General features: G+C 43.5%; 1 protein-coding gene across 2 annotated transcripts in view; it reads right to left on the bottom strand.

Annotated features, from left to right (window-relative positions):
- The window catches only part of SYNE2 (spectrin repeat containing nuclear envelope protein 2), a 275,575-nt gene that overhangs the window by 7,652 nt on the left and 246,223 nt on the right, over positions 1-21,700 (bottom strand). For both annotated transcript variants that reach the window (XM_067554922.1, XM_067554923.1), the window contains 8 exons: positions 14,751-14,938; positions 14,450-14,600; positions 13,529-13,711; positions 4,752-4,889; positions 3,561-3,755; positions 1,756-2,038; positions 1,351-1,419; positions 406-545 (listed from right to left, as the gene is read on the bottom strand). In XM_067554922.1, the coding sequence (XP_067411023.1) occupies positions 406-545; positions 1,351-1,419; positions 1,756-2,038; positions 3,561-3,755; positions 4,752-4,889; positions 13,529-13,711; positions 14,450-14,600; positions 14,751-14,938 (1,347 nt within the window). The remainder of the gene's footprint in view (positions 1-405; positions 546-1,350; positions 1,420-1,755; positions 2,039-3,560; positions 3,756-4,751; positions 4,890-13,528; positions 13,712-14,449; positions 14,601-14,750; positions 14,939-21,700) is intronic.

The raw sequence follows: 21,700 nt of genomic DNA, 5'->3' as shown, positions 1-21,700 counted from the left end.
GTATTGATGGCTATGGCCCAATCCCCATGAGACAGTGGGATGGAAGGGCAGAGATAATGCAAAAGGGGATAAAGGTAGAGCTGTAGCCAGCTTTGCTACTGCTGGAAACCAACCACTGAGACTTAGCTCTCTTCTGGCTTCTCCACTACCTTAGGCACAGTCACCCTGGTACTTTCCTCTTTGCCATCAGGGCAGCTCTTTGAATTACCAGAAATGGGAGAAGTAGCAGACTGTGTCTAGGTAGACCCCTTCCAGCCTTCACGCTAGGAAATGATCATTCGAATCACCCTCCTCGAGGGAGTTGGAAAGAGATGCATAAAATAAGTATCAAAGTTCTTCCTACTTCCACTTGTCTCCAACTACTGTGTATAGCTTAGATTTAATGTCCACAGAGTTCAAACTCACATAGCCTGACTTGTATGGGATGCTTGTCTCTGGGCCGCCAGACCGCACATTTCTCACCATCTCTGCCTGATTGTACTGATGTTTTCTGCAGGCTGGGCTATCCGGGGAATGCCATGTAAGAGCTTCTGAAATGGATTTTCCTGCAACATAAAAAAAACCCTTGATCCTGAATATGAGATCCCAATTCTGCAGTGGAGTATTTACTTTTTAAATTAATTAAGACATGTTCTGAATAATATGGTACCAAATGATGACATCAAAATGACAGTTTTACAGCTTTCCTTGCAAAGCATGCACATTTGCAAAATGCCAACAGTGTTCCAGAAGGTAACAAAATGACAGCCATGCAGTTATGGGGCATTTTATTTCCTTCTGAAACTGTCTGGCTGCAGTATGATTTAAAACAAGAAAAGAAAAGCTTGCACCATGGTTTTGGGAAGTTCCTATCCCCATGATACTATCATGTTGCTGAAATGCCTGACAAGTGAGTCAAGAATAGACCTGTCTTGTCTGGAAGAGAATAGTGAATGCTCATTTGGGATTTAACTGATGGCATGCCCAAGGCTCTGTCACACACAATGCAAAATGATAAGCGATAGTTAAAGTGTTGCTTTTACTTGCAAAACTAAACTACTGTCTCAGTAATTAGGTGATTACAATCAGTAAGGAAAAAAATACTCAGACAAACCACCATGAAAGAGCTGAAAGATTTTGGATCAATACAATGAAATGCACATTAACCATCTCTGCATTCTAAATGGCATGTTCTTGACAGCTTGTAATGTACATGTGTTTCTACTGCAGCGTAAAAACACCATGACACAATGGCACATGGTGTCCACACAAGGCAAGAAATCAGACATTACATATGAAAGAGGTTTAGGACTATAGCGTGCGCCACAGGGAGATTGCCATGTTCAGACACATGCATTAGCAGGTGCCTACCAGAAGATGCTTTCAAAGCTTTTGTGGTCATTTTAAGATATGCTTCAGGATTTTCAGTGATTTCTACATCTGAAAGAGAATAACGTCATTTTCCTCACTGGACAAATATTCAATATTTTCCAAATATTAAATAGAAACATCTGAAATATTCACTGGGAGGAAAAGCTTCATTACTATTTTTATCAGACATTTTTAGAAAACAAGGAATAGGGGGGGCATTCAAAACTTTAAGGTTGGTTTAGACAACAATATCCTTTTTGTCCAGACAATATAACCAAGAGTGAATAACTCATACATTTTTGTACCATTACAAATTTAAAAAACCCAAAACAAACAAACAGCTGCCACTTCAGGGATCCTGCAGGTGGCTATACTGAAACACTGTCTGGGATTATTGGCTCTTACCTGAGAGAGCACTGTAGTATGTTCCATCTTCTTCATCCTCATGAGAGGAAGAGCCTCCTACATCACCTGTGTGATCCCATTCAAGTGGGATGGAGTCAACACTGACAGGGGTCTCACAGCCTGACCTTTCATGAGCTGCTGCAGGGGGTACAAGATGACAAAGGGACTGCTGGGAAGATGGCACTTCATTTATTGCCTTCTTATGCCAGGGATCATTCTGCATTTCTCTTGAGTCTTCTGCATCTGTCTCGTTTTCAGACGTATCTTTGTCATCGTCTATCCCCTAAAAATAATTGTTTTATATTACAATAAGTGAAAATAGATCTAGGTCGCTTAACAATTGATGCAGTAATGCAGGGGTGTCACTCATTTGCTATGGTAGGCCAGATTTGAATTAAATGTACTTCAAGTGGGCCATACTAATAATAAATCGAAATACTAGGCACAACCATTTTTATGTAGTATTATATTTTATTTGCTAGATACCAGCAATATAAAAACTGCAGTAAATTCACTTCTACAACTACTACTATTTTATGATTAAAAGAATCGATCAATGATTAAGAATTATAATACTGCGTGATGCCCCAAGACCACACTGTCCCTCTCCCGCCTTTTGGAACGCTGTGTCTCGTGCACACAGCGCTCCACGCGCTGCCGCCAGAGTACACAGATCTCGTGGCCACGCATGACGCTGCGACATCTTGCAGTGTTGTACTCTCTGGCGGCAGCACGCGCTGCCACAAGATCTCGCAGCGTTGTACTCTTTGGTGGCAGTATGTACTGCTGTGACATCTCGCAGCGTCGTACTCTCGGGCGGCAGTGTGCGCTGCTGTGACATCTCGCAGCGTCGTACTCTCTGGTGGTAGCGTGACACGCTGCGAGATGTCGGGCAGTGCGCGCTGCTGCCAGGGGCCGGACCAAAAAGGTTGGTGGGCCATATCTGGCCCACGGACCGGATGTTTGACACCCCTGCAGTAAGAGATGGAGTAATATGGAAGGTTATTTTTTTTGGCAGGAAGACATCAGCCTGTGACAGTCTGTCCCCACATATGTTTTTAAACTGATGGAAAGCCCAGAGAAGATCCTCACTCCTCTCCCCTTCCTTTTTTTCTGCAGCTACAACTTTACCTCAACATGATACTTAGCCCTTCTCCTCTCTCTATCATCCAGTCACCACTGAGACACATCTTGTCTGCAAATAAGAATGGGTAGCCAGTCCCAGTATGGTACCGTTGGGTAGGCAATGGGGAGCATTACTCCCAGGTGTCTATGCTCATCAAGTCTTTCAGTAGGTTTTTTAAATACATGTTCTTTCTTTTTGAGTCAAAACACACTGAGCAGTGGCTAATAGCTCCCAGCGACAAGTAAAGATTGAAGTTAGTCTTCCTCCTCCATTTGAAAACAAAGAGCAGACCAGAGACACAAATAAATGTACTGTGATTATCCAAAAGGAAATTCTGAACATGTTATGGAAGCTAAAAAAGGGAATAAAAACTGGTACAAAAATGAAAACGAAACATTTTCAAGCCCTTTACCAGTACTGACTAATTAATCCCTATAAGATATATCAGAGCTATTACCCTCATTTTAGAGGTGGGGAAACTAAGGAAGAGTGGTTAAGTGACTTGTCTTTTGTCAAATAAAAAATGAGTCACAATGCTGAAATTATTACTGAGGAGGTCCTGACCCATCTGCACTCAGTCCATATTAGACCATACACTGCTCAGCTACTCCTACACAATGAGTATTGTATTTTCATACCAACACCCTGCCAAAGCACCAAGACCATACTTATCCCTTACAGGATGCCTGGAAGTCAATCTTTGGTGGAATCGAGAGACTCGTCCAAACACTTCCTGACAGTATCTATGCAGTTCCTCCAACTCATCTTCAATCAGGATAGCATCCATGGGCTCACTCTTCTGAATCAGCTGCTCTCCAAAAACTATTAACTGATCGATCTTATTGGTGTTTAGGGTTATTTCCTGTTGGAAACCCTACATTGAACATACATGAGAAATGGTTACTTGAGCAATATTTCTTTCCTGTCTACAGTTGAGGCTGTCCTTCACTCTAGCATTGCAAAATGAAAGGAATCTGAACACTGATACTGTCATCTATCTTCTTTTGGCAGCTAGCTCTTCATCCACCATCTGTAAAGGTTTGTTTTTTGTTTTGCTAATAAAAGTTGTGTGGGTGAATGTCATGTGTGAATTTAGGTGCTGATTGAAATTAGCACAAAGTGAAGTGCTCCATCCATGCAACAGGAACAGCACAGGCAATAGCAATGCTAACCTGCCCACACTATCCAGTTGATGGACCACCTCTAACGTGAGAGGAGGCTATTATTCATGTCTAGGCAAAGTCTGCCAGGAAGCAAATCAACACCATTGATGGCATTTATGATGTGGGGACCTACCCACTAAACCTGAACTCACTCCACCATTGCTATTGAACTAGATGGCAAAAACTTCTGGTCACCATTAGCTTGAACCAACTGACCTATAGGTGACTTGAACCATATAGTGTCTGTTGCCACTTTTGAATTTTGCACAGAATAAAACTGAATACGTCTTGTGGAACAACAAGAATGTGGTACAGAGGAAAGCACAGAAGAATACTGCTGAAATGAGTATCAACTTAATCATTCATGTAGCAAAGAATCCATAACTTCCTGAAGGAATGTCACAAAAGCTAGTAAACGTGCCTGATTGATGTGCCTAACTGTTGATACTAACGTTGTAAGGAGGAACGGAAAGGTAGAATTGAAGACTTTGAATACTTAACTTACATTTTATAGAAAGTATTTTTTTATGTTGAATTGTTGAATTGTACAATTATTCTTTAAAGTTTATTAGTCCTATAACAAATATGATCTGATGGACAAAATGTATGCTGTCATGAAATTAGCCCACTGGCAGGCATTGTCAAGAGACTACAGACTGACATTATTATATTTGTTTTATAAAAAAGCTATTATGAATAATACATACGTTTAATTGCCGCATTTTGTCATCAAAGTTACTCTCTGAGAAGTGTTCCACATTTGTCAGCTGAAGGTCCATTTCTGTGAGCCACACAAGAATGCTTTCCCTCGTTCCCTCAAATTCATCTCTCTGGTTGGTGAAGTACTGAATAAGAGAAGGCCAGCTGTACATTATTACTTTAGTTACTGAATAAAGAAAGTCATAGGAGCATTTTAAAAGAAAAGACGGTTACTAACCTTCTTTAACTGTTGTTCTTCAAGATGTGTTGCTCATGTCCATTCTAAATAGGTGTGTGTGTGTCGTGTGCACAGTCGCCAGAAGATTTTTCCCCTAGTGGTATCCGTAGGGTCAGCTCTGGAGCCCCCTGGAGTGGCACCTCCATGGCACCCTATATAGGCCCCTGCCAATGCCCCGCCTCTTCGGCTCCTTCTTGCCAGCTGACTCCGACAGAGGGGCAAGTGGGTGGGTCTTGGAATGGACATGAGCAACAAATCTCGAACAACAACAATTACAGAAGATTAGTAACCATCTTATCTTCTTCCAGTACTTGCTCATGTCGATTCCAAGTAGGTGACTCCCAAGCAATCCCGCAGGAGTTATTTAAGTTCAGCACCAATGTGGACACAAGAACAAATGGATATAAACTGGCCATCAGGAAGTTTAGATTTGAAATTAGATGGAGCTTTCTAACCATCAGGGGAGTGAAGTTATGGAACAGCCTTCCAAGGGGAGCAGTGGGGGCAAGAAACCTAGCTGGTTTCAAGACTGAGCTTGATAAGTTTATGGAGGGGATGGTATGATGGGACAGCCTAATTTGGCAATTGACTGATCTTTGATTACTAGCAGTAAATATGCCCAATGACCTGTGATGTGTTCTGAGTTATTACAGAGAATTCTTTCTGGTTGTCTGGCTAGTCTTGCCCACATGCTCAGGGTTTAACTGATCACCATATTTGGAGTCGGGAAGGAATTTTCCCCCAGGGCAGATTGGCAGAGGCCCTTGGATTTTTTCACCTTCCTCTGCGGCATGGGGCACTTGCTGGTGGATTCTCTGTAACCTGAAGTCTTTAAATCATTATTTGAGGACTTCAATAACTCAGTCTTAGGTTACAGGTCTATTACAAGAGGGGGTGGGTGAAGTTCTGTGGCCTGCATTATGCAGGAGATCAGACTAGATGATCATAATGGTCCCTTCTGACCTTATAATCTATGAGTCTATGAGAAGTGGTTCAATGCACTAGTGACCGAAGCACTGGTCTACCAACTGCCACATCATTTCTAGCTTGATGAGTAATGAAATAGTGTGCCACAAAGACGTGGATGGATGACCACATCACAGCCCAACAGATGTCCTGGATTGGGATGTGAGCTAAGAATGCTGTTGAGGAAGCCTGAATCCTTGTGAAGTGAGCTGTAAACGATGAGGCTGGTATATTTGCCAAGTCAAAACAGGCTCTGATACAGGATGTGATCCAAGAAGAGATCGTTTGAGATGAAACTGGATGACCTTTTATCCTGTCTGCTACAAAGAGCTGTGTGGTTTTTCTGAAGGGTTTAGTCCTTCCGATATAGAAGGCCAGAGCTCGTCTGACATCTAATGAATCAAGCCTCTGCTCCCAGTTGCTGGTGTGTGGTTTTGGATAAAAGACCAGGAGAAAAAAGTTCTGGTTTGAGTGAAACTGCAACACTTCCTTTAGCAAGAAAGTTGGGTGTGGGCACAGATGAACCTTATCTTTGAAGAGGACTTTGTAGGGAGGCTCTGATGTGAGAGCCTTAAGCTCTGAAACCCTTCTAGCTGACATGATGGCCACCAGGAAGGCTACCTTCCATGTTAGGCAGAGAAGCAAACATGTGGCTAATGGTTGAAATGGTGGCTTCATCAATGCTGAAAGCTTAATAGATTAAGATGATAGATTAAGGTCCCACTGGGAAGTTGGCTGATGTGTCTGAGGGTATAGTCTGTTTATGCCTTTGAGAAAGCGCCCTACCATGTAAATTAACAAAGACCAAGTGGCCCACCACCCAGGGATGAAAAGCCAAGATTGCAAGCAAGTGGACTTTGATTGACGAAACTGAAAGCCCCTGATGCTTGATGTGCAATAGGTAGTCCAAGATCAGAAGTATGGATGCAGTTCGGGTAGAGTACCCTTCTGTGTGGCCCAGATGGAGAATCTTTTCCATTTAATCAGGTGAGGGGCCCTGGTGGATGGTTTCCTTCTGCCAAGGAGGATCTCTCTGACCTGCTCTGAGCATTCCATCTCCAAAGGGCTCAGCCATGGAGCTTCCAGGCCAGGAGGTAGAGAGATTCCAGGTTGGGATGATGAAGGCGACCTGATCCTGAGTCATTAAGTCTGGTGCTAGTGGAAGACTGAGAGGGGCTTCCGCCGACAGGTCGAGGAGTGTGGTATATCAGTGTGTTGGTGTGGCCATGCCGGAGTTATCAGGATTATGGAGGACCTGTCCCTCCTGACTTTCAGGAGGATTTTGTGGACCAGAGGGATTGGCGGAAACACATTAAACAGATGACCAGTTCACTGGATGAGGAATGCATCCGCAACTGACCCCGGACTGTGATTTTGGAAAGAGCAGAATTGCAGGCACTCCTTGTTGGACATTGTCACAAATAAGTCTTTGAGGGGAATCATCCACCTCTGGAAGATATTGTTTACCATGTCCAGACGAAGTGATCGTTTGTGGTTGAATATCAACCTCCTGAGGTGATTGGCCACTGTGTTCTGTGCTCTTGGAAAGTATGACGCCTCTAAGTGAATTTTGTGGGCTATGCAGAAATGCCACAAATTGAGGGCTTCTTGGCACAGGGAGAGGAGTGTGGTCCACCCTGTCTGTTTATATAAAACATCGCTGTTGTGTTGTCTGTTCTTACTGACACCTTTTTTCCCTTCCAGGTGAGTACTGAAAACTTGACAAACTGCTCTCAGTTTCCTCACTTTGATGTGGTTTGACAGATCTTCCCAGGACCAAAGATCTTGGATCCTGAGATTTCCCAGATGAGCCACCCCAGCCCACTGCTGAGGCATCAGTGATCAAGGTAAGAGATGGAGACGGAGAAGCGTAGGGGACTCCTGTGCAGACTGAATGCGGATTGAGCCACCAGTGGAATGTTTCCAACACAGCTGGGGGGATTGAAACTACCTTGTGGATGTGATCTCGCGAAGGGCAATAGATCGTGGCCAGCCATGCCTGTAAGGGTCTGAAGCACAGCCTGGCATGCTGGACAACATAAGTGCATGCTGCTAGGTGACCCGGGAGTTTCAGGCAGTTCCTGGCCATGGTAGTGGGGTACCTTTTCTATTCTTCTATGATGGAATATATAGCTTGGAAACAAGAATGTAGCAGGTCAGCCCTGGCCTGGTTTGAATCTAGCACTGCTCCTATGAACGCTAACCTCTGAATGGGAATTAGGGAAGATTTCTGCTCATTGAACAGGAGGCCTAACTTGGTGATAGTTGATTTATGAATCTCACGTCCGTTTCTACCTAATCTCTGGAGTGGCCCTTGATTTGCCAATTGTCCAAATATGGAAAAATCTGTATTTTCCACTTTCTGAGGAACATAGCCATGACTTGCCATGCACTTTGTAAAAACCCAGGAGGCTGCTGAAAGGCCAGACAGGAGTACCGTGAATTGATAGTGAGACCGGTTTACCAAAAAGCAAAGAAATCTTCTGTTCACGAAGAACCTCTGGCTCCTCTCCCTTCTTCGTTCTGAGACTAAAGTCTCTGCTAATCCTGCAGCGATTCCTCTGGTGAGTCTCTCTAAGGTACTTGAGGCAGGTAGTGTGGGGGTCACTCCTGGGCATGGGCTTCTTGCAAGCCCCACACAGTTTAAACCTGGGGGACCGAGGCATGCCTCAGCCCTGGGAAGAAAAGGGAAGATCCCTTAAGGGGATCTATATACTAAAACTACTCTTATCTACTGTAAACAAACACATAACACTACTCTAAACTATTTACAGAGAACAGTGTGGATAACACTAGGAAGGGGACACTTGCGAAGCAACAGAAACCAGAGTTCAGCAGATCGTCACAAATGGTAAGAAGGAACAGAAGAGGCAGGGGGTTGACAGGGCCATTTATAGGGTCCCCTGGAGGTGCCATTCCAGGAGGCTCCACAGCAGACCCCACAGATACCACTAGGGGAAAAACCTTCTGGTGACTGTTCACACTGCGTGCACTCACCTACTTGGAATCAACATTGGCAAGCACTCGAAGAAGAACTGGCATCTTCTTTCAGAACTGCTCTTCATATTAAATAGATGTGCGTCAAAGGCCTTGTCTACACACCAGAATTAGTCTAAACTGGTATACTTAAAGCAGGAGCACCCCCCTGGCACAGACACTATTATAACTGATGGTATTTATGCCACACAGGAAGTGGAATGAGGTATACAAGTATAAAGCACCTTTATACTGGTATAACAGCACCCACACTAGTGGGTGTTCTGGTAGAACTATACTGATAAAAAAAATCCACATAGTTATACCAGTACAAAAACTGTTTAGACCAGGCCTTGGCTGTTTTTGCTGCTCTAACTTTAGGAGCTAGTTTAGATAAAGGAAACAAGCCACATCTCTAATTAAAATTAGATAATCAAATTAGCAAAATGATTGATTAGCTGGAATGTGGAAATACACTCAGTGTAATCATCATGCCATTTGGTGTTAAAGCCATTTGTGTATCTTTGTTCTTCTTCCTGCTCTCTCCCGTCCGGGTGGGTATCAGAAGAGGAGCTTTCTCCATCACAGCCTGCTAAACAGCTCCCAAACAATAAATATACCGAAAAGAGATTAGATAAAAGAATACAAATGACACCTAATTGTGCAGGTTTGCTCCCTTTTCTTGCTTAGAGTCAGATGAAGAAGAAGGTATGCCTGAGTTTCTGCGCTGCTTATCGGAGAACTTCGGTAGCAATGTCTGTTAGGCCTGCACATGCGCTCTCTCCTCGTGCTGCGCCACAAGGCTAGGCAGTGCATGCGGGACAACCCACCTCAATTCCTTCTCTATCACAGAGTCATTGACAAGAATTCCAAAGCAGAGGGAGGACGTTGGATTGTGGAGCACCCACAGGGAAACCCATCTCAAAGAACCATCATTACTGCACAAAGTAAATAACTACTTCTTCGAGTAGTGTTCCTATGGGTGCTCCACTGTAGTGGAATACCCCTTTTGGAGGACCGGGACTTCGGAGTCGGATCAGTTACAGATGACAGTACTGTAGAGCCAAAGACGGCATTGGAGGTCAAGTGCCCACCTCACTGCTCTACAGATCTCTGAGATAGGGATATTCTTGAAGAAGGCGACGGATGAGGAGATCGACCTTGTGGAGTGGGTACAAATAGAATCTGGAGGGGATCATACTGCAAACTTGGTAATCCTGTCTAATGCAGTTTGAGACCCACCTGGAGAGCCTTTGGGCTGATAAGGCTGAGTCCTTTGATCTTTCCAGCACGGAAAGGAAAAGCCTAAGGGACTTCCTGAAGGTCTTCGTCTTGGTGCAGGTAAAAGGACACGGCTCTCCTGACATCTAGGGTATGTAATATAGCTTCCCTGTTGTCGTGAGGCTTGGGGTAAAAGATTGGAAGGTGAATCAATTGGTTTTTGTGAAATGGGGTCTACCTTAGGGTTGAATTTTGGATGAGGCCTGAGTGTAACCTTGTCTGGAAAGAATACCATGTGGGGGGGATGTACCTTTAGAGTTGCTATCTATCCTATTCTGGCTGAGGTAATCGCTATCAGGAAGGCCATTTTCTTGGAGAGGTACATCAGTGAACAGGTGGCCATAGGTTCGAAGAGCAGCCTAATCAATCCTTTCAGTAACGGGTTTAGGACCCATGTGGGAGAGGGACGTCAAGATTGCTGGAACAGGTAGATTGTACCTTTGAGGAACCTTTTGGTGGTCGGGTGTGACAGCACTGAGTATCGCTCAACAAGTTGGTGGAAAGCTGTCATAGCCACTAGGTGGACCCTTGGAGAGCTTAGATATAGGCCTGATTTCTTTAGGGTCAATGTATAGTCTAGGATATGTGGAAGAGTCACAAATGTGGGGGAGATTTGTTGAGAAGAACACCAAATCTGGAACCTAGGTCATTTTTGCAGGTAAGTACATTGGGTTGAGGACTTTCCACTGTGCAGCAGAACCTCTTTTACCTCCCTTGAACAAGAGCTTTCTAGGTGTTGGAACCAAGCAGAAGCCATGTCTTGAGGTGGAGAATCCTCAAGTTGGGATGAAAGTTATGTCTTCTGTTCTGTGAGATGTGGGATGGCTGGGAGAGGGATTGGATGACATGTCACGAGCTGTGATAGGTAACTGAATCAGGTCTGTCTTGGACAAATAAGAGCAATCAGAACAACATGGGGTTGGTTCTTTGCATTGTCAGCAGGACCGAAGATACCGAGTGAGACGGGGACCACTTACGGCTATCTTGCGGTTCACTATGGGAACTTCCTGCTCTCTGTTTAGAGTGCTTGGAGTGGGGTCAGCAACCTGTTTCTTCGACCCTCAGCCTTTATATGTAGAGGGCTGTGGGGAAGACTAACGTCTGCCGTATGACTTGTGGCACAGATCCTGCAAGGGCCTGAGAACCACCTCCATGAAGATAATCTTCTGTCCTTATGAGATCGTGGCCAGAGTAGCTGACAAAGACCACACTTTTGTTAGATGTGGCCTTCCCCAAGGCAGCGAATGCACTGGGAGTGCTTGTCTGCAATTGGGATTGCCTCTTTCCAAGTGAGGCACTTCTTGAAGTCTGGTGAACCAGGCATATCCTGTTGGGGGGAGGGGGGACGGGAGAGGGTGCCCGATGAGGGAGAAAAGCAGGAAAAATATTTTAGGTGAAAGAAAAGAAGGGATAATGAATAAACTATACCTACTTTCTTAACAGACTGACTAACTAAATGCAAATAGATCAGCAGTCCTAACGGACCACGAGTAGATCCGTCTTTAGGAGCAGTTGAGAAGGAACTGAGATGTGTTAGCCCATGCGTGCTGACTAGCTTCGTGGTGCAGCACGAGGAAAGACAGCACATGTGTGAGCCTAACGGATGTTGCTACTGAAGTTCTCCGACCAGCAGTGCAGGGATGCAAGCACACCTACAATGGAGCACCCATACGGATACTACTCGAAGAACTGCTGACTTTGGGGAATTTATTTTTCTTCCTGACACTTGCTGGGAACTTGCTATATCATAAATGGGCTGTGACAAGCTTTTCCAGGTCACAGCACAGGTACTTGAGCCCTGAAGTCAGTTTAACCAGCTCAGAGAGGCTCACCTCAGTATTAGAATGAACCTCTTGGTGTCCACAGATATTCTTTTGCCACTCCCCTCCACTGAGACTCACATTGCAGAAAAAAGGAGGTCTGGCTGAAGAAAGGGGTGTGGCCACTATACCCCTTCAGCACACAGTCAGTTATTTGGGCTTGTCACAAACCAGCATAAATTACAGCAGCCTTGTACAACACTGCACCAGAATCTGGGGAGGGAACTTTAAACTTCTTTTGCACCCCAGCCCCACGCTGCATTCTGTGCAATTCAGCTGAACCCCAGGATCTTGCCCTCTACATTCAGAAAGGCACAAAGAGTTGTACTCAGTCTTAGAATAGACAGATGCAATTCCAGGGAAAAGAAACGGAGATGCACCTACTTAATCCAGTGCTGGAATTACCCCAATAGTAGGTGTAAGGGAGTTCAAACAAAAAGGAGTGTGGTTAAGATAGGGAGGTGTATTCTATGTAAAATGAATTTACGCCTATGCTTTGGCTTGTGAAAAGTACAGCCCTATTTATAAAATAGCAGGCCCCCAGCAAGCTTATACTTCATGCAGCAGCCTTCGGAGCCCTGTTTAACATCAGGGTTTAGCACTCAGCATAGGTCACCTGAGGGCTGGTTCATAAGGCAAATGAAGAAGCCAAATTAAAGTGTCTTAAACCCTGTCAGAAGGTAAGCAGAGTGCATCATGGGCCATGAACACAGCCACAGAAGGACGCTGGGTGAGAGGAGAGGCAGAACAGGAGCAATACTATCTCGGGGTGGGGTGAAAGACGTGCTCTCCAAAACGTTGCCCATTACTCCCATACTCTTCACCTCCCAGCAGTGCTGGGTAATGCCAATCCATTTGTTTAAGAGGTGCTCTCACTCATTGATTGGTAATTTACACACCTTGCTGTATTCACGGCTGGTTGCACTTTACTGCCTGCAGCATCCGTTTGGATTGACAGATTTTCTGGGGGTAACTTTATCCACCTCTCCATAATTAGACCTAGTTAGGGCCAGTTTCTTGGACCTGACTCCTGTGCCAAGGCCTCTTCCCCCTGCCCTGGTGTTGCAGGAGTGGTCAGAGGTGGGGGAGGGTGTGCCAGGAGCACAACTGTCCCTAGGGGACAACTGCCACATGATGTAGATTAGAACAGTCCCCAGATCACCCTAAACTTATGCTGGAGTAAGAGCACATCCACACAGGAAATTAGGGAGCTAAAATAGGCTGCCTGATGGCATCCCTTATCTTCTGTTGCACTATGTGGAAACCCAGTGCAGCAGAGAACCTGGGGCAAATGTTCAACCTTAGCTTGTGCTATTTTTTATTTTGCTGGTTTGTGTTCCAGCCTCATTGTCACTTATATGAACTTCGGGTTTTGCATTTATAAATGCAAAATCTAACTGTGTAAATGATTGGAATTCTCCTAACAACTTTGCACTTAGGTAGTGTCATTCCGACATGGGCTTCACAGTCCTTTATAGTAACCCTCACAACACCCTGCAATTACCTTCAGTCTCCTTAGAATGGCAGCGACACGTTTCTGGAGATTGTCCCAGCGCTGGTTGCCTTCATGTACCATCTGTTTCAACTTGCTGGCTGAATCTGTACGATTCTCCCGGGCAAGCCGCCTATATTGTTTATTGATTAGCTCCAGCTGAGTGAGTCGCTCATGAATTTGTCGTTGAAATGCCTGTAATGCAAAGTTAGGAATCTTATTCCTTTGCATTTCAGAGAAAGGATCTATAAAACACTGCACATCATGGAACAGAATAATCAGATCCTCAAAATTAATCAAAACATGGATCATGTTTTATCTCCACAACCTGCCCACAGATGCATGTTCACAGCTCCCACTCAAAGTGCAATAAGTGAGAGCACATATGCAATTTGTCCTATTTAGAGAATTTAGTCTATTACAGTTTCTTGTCCAACTGGAAATAAATGATCACATCCAAAATACACATAGTATATAATAGCTTGCAAACGCTCAGACTTTTATTAGCAAAACAAACAGCTGGCCACATGAGCAAACAAAATGTAGCTTTTAATTATCTACTATTAAGGATTTTTTGAGGATTATCAATTGCTTGGAGAAAATCTGTCTAAAAGCAATTCAAGCACTGGCCCCAAGAACTAATACAAGGGACAGTCTATTGGTCAGAGCTAATGACTATCAGGAATGATGGGTTCTATTCCCAGCTCTGTCACTAACTTGCTGTCTAATGCTGGGGAGTTATTTAACCTCTCTGTTCGCCAAGCTGTAAAATGGGTATAATTGTGTTTCCTTATCTTGGAGGGGAATTATGAAGTTTGTAAAGCGTTCTGAGAGGCTCAGATGAAAAATGCTTTATATGTGCAAGAATTAGTATTCTAGATAAGCACACATGATGTCTGTGAAACTTCAATAGCTGAAATGAAAAGCATTCACCTCAAACTTCTTCAGCTCCTCTTTGGCATTTGTGTATAAAACTTCAGAAGAGTTGGGATAAGCTGCTGTCCTTTCAGCCGATTTCAACCAGTCTTCAAAGCGAGAATAGTCATCCAAAAACTTCTGCCACAGGCGCCAGGTTTCCTCAATTCTGAAGGGAAGGAGGGGGAAAGGCTCTGCTTTATCACAAGTTTGCCAATCATATCGCAACAATTTTTGCATTTCTCTTCAAATTTGGTTCATGTAGAATGCCACAAAATTTCCTGAAACACTGCACTAAAAGTGTCAGAAAAGGACTCACTTCATTCGCCTCTCCATAGACATGGCACAAATGTTTCTCCACCGTCTGTCCAGACTTCTGGTAGTCTGCTGGATGGAGTCACACTCCATCTCATTAGCACATGCATCTGAATCACTCAGCAGGACTTCACAGATATTGAATACAGATTCTACCCCTTCACTGTGTCGCTCAATGTCTCGTTGCAGATCCTGTGATTAGGAAATAAAAAGTTTAATTAACAAGCAATTAGATACATACATTCCTTTGTATTAGATTGTAACGGACAGGGAAGAGTGATCTCCAGCTCATTAAATGCAATTTTAGCTTTAGTGAAGGGACTTACCAAATGTGTTGAACAAATGACAAACTGAGAGAAGAGATCAGAAGGCTGTCACAAGAAAGTGGAGTTTTCCCCATTTAATTTCTCAGTACAAGTCTAATCTCTGCATTAATAATTTGGATAAATATAATAAACATTCAAAATCTGAACCACACATTCTACATTGTAAAAATGTAAAGACAAATGTATTTGCTTTTACAATATCAGATGACAGTTTATTCCACTATAAACCATGGTGATGAATCCACAGGATAATACATGACCTCCCTGAATGCAAGAGCATAATTTATGTCACTCAGCTAATATCTCAAACTGCAGAAGAATGGCACACACCAAAGAATCAAGTGTGCAATTTTTCAGTTCCTCCGTCTAGGATCATCTACCCTATGGTATCATTTTAAAATGTACAGCAAAGTTCTCTTGTACAATTTGTATTATGTATTTCTTCTCTAGAGTCTGTATCTCCATAGTATATGTGGCACTTGTCCTATATGTGCAACTCCTATTGAGACCAATGCAATAAATGCAGAATGTGCAATAGGGATCCAAAAGTGCAGGGTCAGAGAAAAAAACAATCTTAGATGCTTTTAATTTAATAAGCCACCCCATGCAACTCTATGGACTTGGAAAATACTATTTAATTAATATTAACCACAAATACATTTTTATGACCTGTACCTGCCTTCACTAAAAAGGATGCAATGACTGTGCTGGAACCTTATTGCAACACAAGCAGACATCAATGAAGGGCAGTCTATCAAACAATGTCAGTGGGAATTCCCATTAAATGGTCATGCTGATTCCACCAGCACTCCAGAATAAGAAATCCACTGCTGGTTTTGTTCTTTATTTTACAGCCCAGGGAGAACCCACAGGGAAAGAGGAGGACACAACAAGTTAAAGGAAGACGCTTTCAGGAATCAATAAAAGGGAAACAGTTTAACTTCAAAATGTTAGCACAAAAGGAGTGAAACCCCATTGGCTGAACTCAGTGAGAGTAGCGTGTGTACCTGAAAGCAGAACTTAGCCATGAATGACCAAAGTTAAAGTAATATAGAGTATTTTACATAAAAATAAATATTCTTGGAGTTAATGAAAAACTGCTACTATTGATAATGATTTGAGACACCATCCGCACCACTTGCAGAGGCTTCTTTCTGAGGCCATTAGAAGACCAGCTAACTCCAGAGTTTTGTATGTAATTTGCTAACATTCAAATCTGTCTGATTTGTTAAGTAACCACATAGACAAGAATGTCAAATGTGACTTGAACCTCTTGGGCCAGATTCTGCCACTCTTATTCACATTGCCCACAAGTTACTTCTTGTGACGTGCCACTGATTTCAATGGGACTATTCACAGAGGGCTAGATTGTGATTTTAGGCAGGGGGTGATACACAAACTGTGCTAGCCCAGAAGTAGTTTTGTACTGAGTCACCACTTTGAGTCACAATTCTACCCTGACTCCTCCTTGCCCCTGGAGGACATAGTAATCTGCTGCTGGCCTATACCGTCCAGGAGTTAATTACTACCCCCTCAAGCTCCCAGGGGCTCAGCTTCTGTGAGTGGCGGGTGGGGGAGTGGAGCCACGGCTCTGTCCATTTCCTAACCAGCCACTCCACAAAGGGAGTAAGCAGACAAGTAGCCCTGCTTACTTCTATCTACCTGGACCAAGGGCAAAGTAGAGGTGTAAGGGACAGCAGGGGGTTTATATTCCTCTGTGTGGGAATGCAATTCGAATCACAGACTAGCCCAGAGTAATGTACTGCTCAGCTTGAGTGTCAAAATCTAATCCGTGTTTTTCTGATTGACTGTAATGTATGTTACAGTCTTCCTGGTCACTGGCAGCTCGGCTGTTCTTTGGTTTGCAGGATTTCTGTTACTTTTGTCTGGTACTTCTGGAGATTCAGAAAAGTAAGAGCAGTAATCCTTATATAGATTCTAGAAGCAGGTCGAGCACATGTTTTAAACAGGTTACTATAGATTCCAGGCTATTCTCGCCGTAAGAAGAGGTCTTGTCTTTTGACTCTGTGGCCCGTACACAGGCAGAGATTCCACTCTCAGTTACGATGCTGTAAATCTATGACTGATTTCAGTGAAGTTACTCTGGACTTACACGGGTGTAACTGTGATCAGAATCAGATGATAGTTATTTGTCAGTTATGTCTGGGTTTATATAATAACTTCAGTCAGAATCCTTGCTGCTATCATAACTGCTAAAGTAAAATGATCTTAACTCTCATTAGGATGTCAAGACAAACAAACTAAAATACACAGTAAATGATGGGGCCAAAAACATACATACAGTACAGAAAATATATCTTTCCTTCAACTCCTCACTTCATTGTTCAGAAAGTTTGTGAGACCTAATTATTTAACTGACCATACAATGCTGGACTCTTCCTGTAACACTGAGACATCTTTAATTTGTATTTTATATCTTAAACAGAATGTCTTATTTTGCAACCTTTGACCTATAGATGAACAAAACATGTTCTAAAAGCATCTCTGCCTGCAAACAATTACCCAGAATTCTAAAATGAAGAGTTATTCAAGACAGCATACATAACACCTCTGTGACCATGGGTATCAAACATAAAAGAATCCATTAAGACGTATTCCACACCATCATGCTGTATCCATCAAAATATTTTTTTGAAATAAAACCAAGGAAGATCTTTTCAAACCCCTATGTGAATGCAACAGGCAAAGCTTAGTGAAAGGCTTTCTGCTCAAGGATCTTTACAGTCAGCACAGCCTTGTCCTTTCCACTGTGTTTAAAGTTACAGCAGAAGGAGAGTAGAGGTGTCTCGGGGTCCTTTGTTTAAAATTAAATCCAAACAACCAAACAGTAGCTTATTCTGTAGGACTCTGAGGAGTAAATGATGTATCTGTGCAGCTGAAGTCTGAATGGCCATAGTAAAAATAAATGAGTTTGGACACAATTCTTTTGTGCCCCAAGTCTCTGTTTTCTGCTCCCAGGATAAGCTACATAGGGTGTCAGCCTGGCATAATTTATCACAGCCTTTTGGAAGCTGAAAAGGTTTTTATGAGGGGAAAATCATTACTTGTTATTTACAGAACCATTAGCATTGTAGATTAAACCATTAAACTTTGGGAGCCAAAAGCCACCCTTGCTCCTGCCTGTATGCGCAGCTCCTCCCATTGAAGTCAACGGATGGGAGCCATGCCCACTACCTCTGCGAAGGGTGAGTCTGACCTTGACTGTAATTTCTCCTAAGTACTGTGTTAAGCTCTGTGGGGAAGCTCAAATAATCTGTGGGAAATGTAGCTCTCATATCTGGATTAGTCCAGGTCGTTTTCCTCAAACACAAAGGGCCAGACTGTGGGGTGGGGAGCAAAGGCTTCAGCAGCCATATGTTGTTTGCAGGCAGTCCTGTAAGCCTCCACTTTTGGGAAGTTTGGCCCTAAAAGTTTTAGGGTAAACTATAAATGCCCCTATTATGGCGATGGACAGAGTTAAACCTTAGGACCTGTGTTCCACAGCAGCAGGTATTTTTAATCTGCAGACACTTCCGCCTCGATTGTGCCTTTAGGCACAGCCCCAAGCAAGGGGTGATCCATAAATTGCATTGCCCCCGCACTTGACTCATGAGGCATTGTGACTCACACTCCTCTGAGCCACAGTTTCCTCCCTGCTTCTGTGCACATGCACTGAATGAGTGAGTGCAGTGATGCAACCCCTGCCCTGCCTCCCAGAACCAACTCAGCTGTGCTAGCTGGCTTGGTAAGTCACTTCCCATTCCTGCGAGGAATTCCTGCCTATCTGACCTGAGGGAAGCAAGCAGGTATGGGTCAAGGTCAAGGTTTGCTCTATCCTTCGCTCCTGTGCATGGGCACATAGTCTAAATCATTGTCTAACCCTCAAGAGTCTGTTTTCTTTAGCCAAGCAAGGCCTCATCCAAAGGGAAGAGGATGAGAGAACACCACATGATGGAGATATAGTCACACTGCTTAATGCACTACTGGGAAGGCATTCAGGTACTTACAGTGCTGAACATGGTATAGAAGCATATGTAGAATAGAAAGGAAAAGGATTTTATGGGTTTTTTGTTTGTTTTTGTCTATGATATTTAAATTTCAAAAACATTCCCCTCTAACTGTTAAATCCCCTTAAAGTATCTCACAAAAACTTTGCTGAATGCAGTATAATTGTAGCCGTGTCAGTTCCAGGAGATTAGAGAGACACGGTAGGTGAGATACTATCTTTACTGGACCAACTTCTGTTGGTGAGAGAGACAAACTTTCCAGCCACACTGAGCTCTTCTTCAGGTCTGGGAAAGATACTCCCAGCCTCAGAACAAAATGCAAGGTGTAACAGATAGTTTAGCATAACTAGTTGGCTCATATTGTAATGGACCATTCAAGGTAGAGTGGCCCATTAGCACTTCTGCAGTCATAGGACAAAAACAGGGAGTTAGAGAGTTCCAGAGGGGTAGCCGTGTTAGTCTGTATACAGCAAAAACAACAAGAGATCTGTGGCACTTTAAAGACTAACAAATTTAATATTTGCAGACATAAGCTTTCGAGAGACATCAGCTCTCTTCTTCAGATGCAGTAATACAGAAAATAGGTAACACAGAGGCATTCAGATCTGGAACCAATCTATACCTCCAAGTCAGTGGCACAGCTATGGGCACCTGCATGGCCCCACAGTATGCCAACATTTTTATGGCTGACCTCGAACAACGCTTCCTCAAAACTCGTCCCCTAACACCTCTTCTTTACCTATGCTACATTGATGACATTTTCATCATCTGGACCCACGGGAAAGAGCCCCTCGAAGATCTCCACCAGGATTTTAATAATTTCCATCCCACTATCAACCTCAGCCTGGACCAATCCACACAAGAAATCCACTTCCTGGACACTACAATAAAAATAAAGGATGGGCACATTAATACCACCCTATACCGAAAACCAACTGACCGCAATGCATATCTTCATGCTTCCAGCTTCCACCCTGGACACATTACACGATCCATTGTCTACAGTCAAGCCTTAAGATACAACCGGATTTGCTCTGATCCCTTAGACGGAGACAAACACCTACAGGACCTCAATGAACATTTCTAAAACTACAATACCCACCTGGAGAAGTAAAGAAACAAATTGACAGAGCCAGACGGGTACCCAGAAGTCACCTACTACAGGACAGACGCAACAAAGAAAACAACAGAACCCCACTGGTCACCACCTACAGTCCCCAGCTAAAATCTCTCCAACACATCATTAAAGATCTACAACCTATCCTAGCAGATGATCCATCTCTCGCTCAGGCAGTGGGCGGCAGACCCATCCTGGCTTACAGACAGCCCCCCAACCTGAAGCAAATACTCACCAGCAACCACACACCCTACAAAAATCATACCCAGGAACCTATCCCTGCAACAAACCCCGTTGTCAGCTCTGCCCACACATTGTATCTAATGACATCATCACTGGTCCTAACCACATCAATCACACCATAAGGGGCTCATTCACCTGCATATCCACTAATGTTATATATGCCATCATGTGCCAGCAATGCCCCTCTGCCATATACGTTGGCCAAACTGGACTATCGCTAAGCACAAGGATAGATGGACACAAAACATCCATAAACCAGTGGGAGAACACTTTAATTCCCCAGGGCATTCTGTCTCCGACCTGAAAGTTGCTGTACTTCTCCAAAAAAACTCCAAAAACAGACTTCAAAGAGAAACTGCTGAGTTAGAAATGATCTGCAAATTTGACACATTCAAACTGGGTTTAAACAGAGAGTTGGAGTGGCTATCTCACTACCGAAGGTAAATTACTTTGCTCACCCATTCTCACCTCCTACTCAGTGGTCATCATTAGGTCTTAAGTACCGGACTCCATCTGCCCCATTGTTCTCAATGCACCTGGATATCTATAAGCTGCCTCTGTGTTACCTATTTTCTGTATTACTGCATCTGAAGAAGAGAGCTGAAGTCTCTCGAAAGCTTATGTCTGCAAATATTAAATTTGTTAGTCTTTAAAGTGCCACAGATCTCTTGTTGTTTTTTGGAGAGTTAGTGAGTTACAGATTGTTGCAATAAACCATAAATCTAGTGTCTCTATTCAGTCCATGATTTTTAGTGTCTAGAAGAATAATGAATTTAAGCTCATCTTTTGAAACTACTGTGCAGGTGTGTTTTTTGTCATTTTCCTGGGTGGAAAAAAAGTCAAAACACCCTATGACCTGTGGGTGAACACTTTTCACAAAACGATCACTCTATATCTGACCTATCAGTCCTCTATCTCAAATGAAACGTGCACAACGCTTTCAAAAGATGAGCCTGGGAGCTTAAATTCATTACTCTTCTAGACACTAACAATCATGGATTGAACAGGGACACTGGATTTATGGTTTATTACAACAATCTGTAACCCACTAACCCCCCTCTTTTTGTTCAATGACTGCAGAGCTGTTAATGGAGCGCTCTACCTTGAATGGTCCTTTACAATATGGGCTAAATAGTTATGCTAAACAAGCTGTTCCACCTTTTGCGGTGATGCTGGGAGTACCTTTCCCCAGACCTGAAGAAGAGCTCGATGTGGCTCGAAAGCTTCTCTCTCACCAATAGAAGCTGGTCCAATAAAAGAT

Source organism: Emydura macquarii, unplaced genomic scaffold (assembly GCF_026122565.2).
Source record: "Emydura macquarii macquarii isolate MOO-44397 ecotype Brisbane River unplaced genomic scaffold, CSIRO-AGI_Emac_v2 contig_1551, whole genome shotgun sequence".
Lineage (NCBI taxonomy): Eukaryota > Metazoa > Chordata > Testudines > Chelidae > Emydura > Emydura macquarii.
Note: the sequence above shows the minus strand (reverse complement) of the source record. Positions and strands in the feature narration are given on the sequence as shown.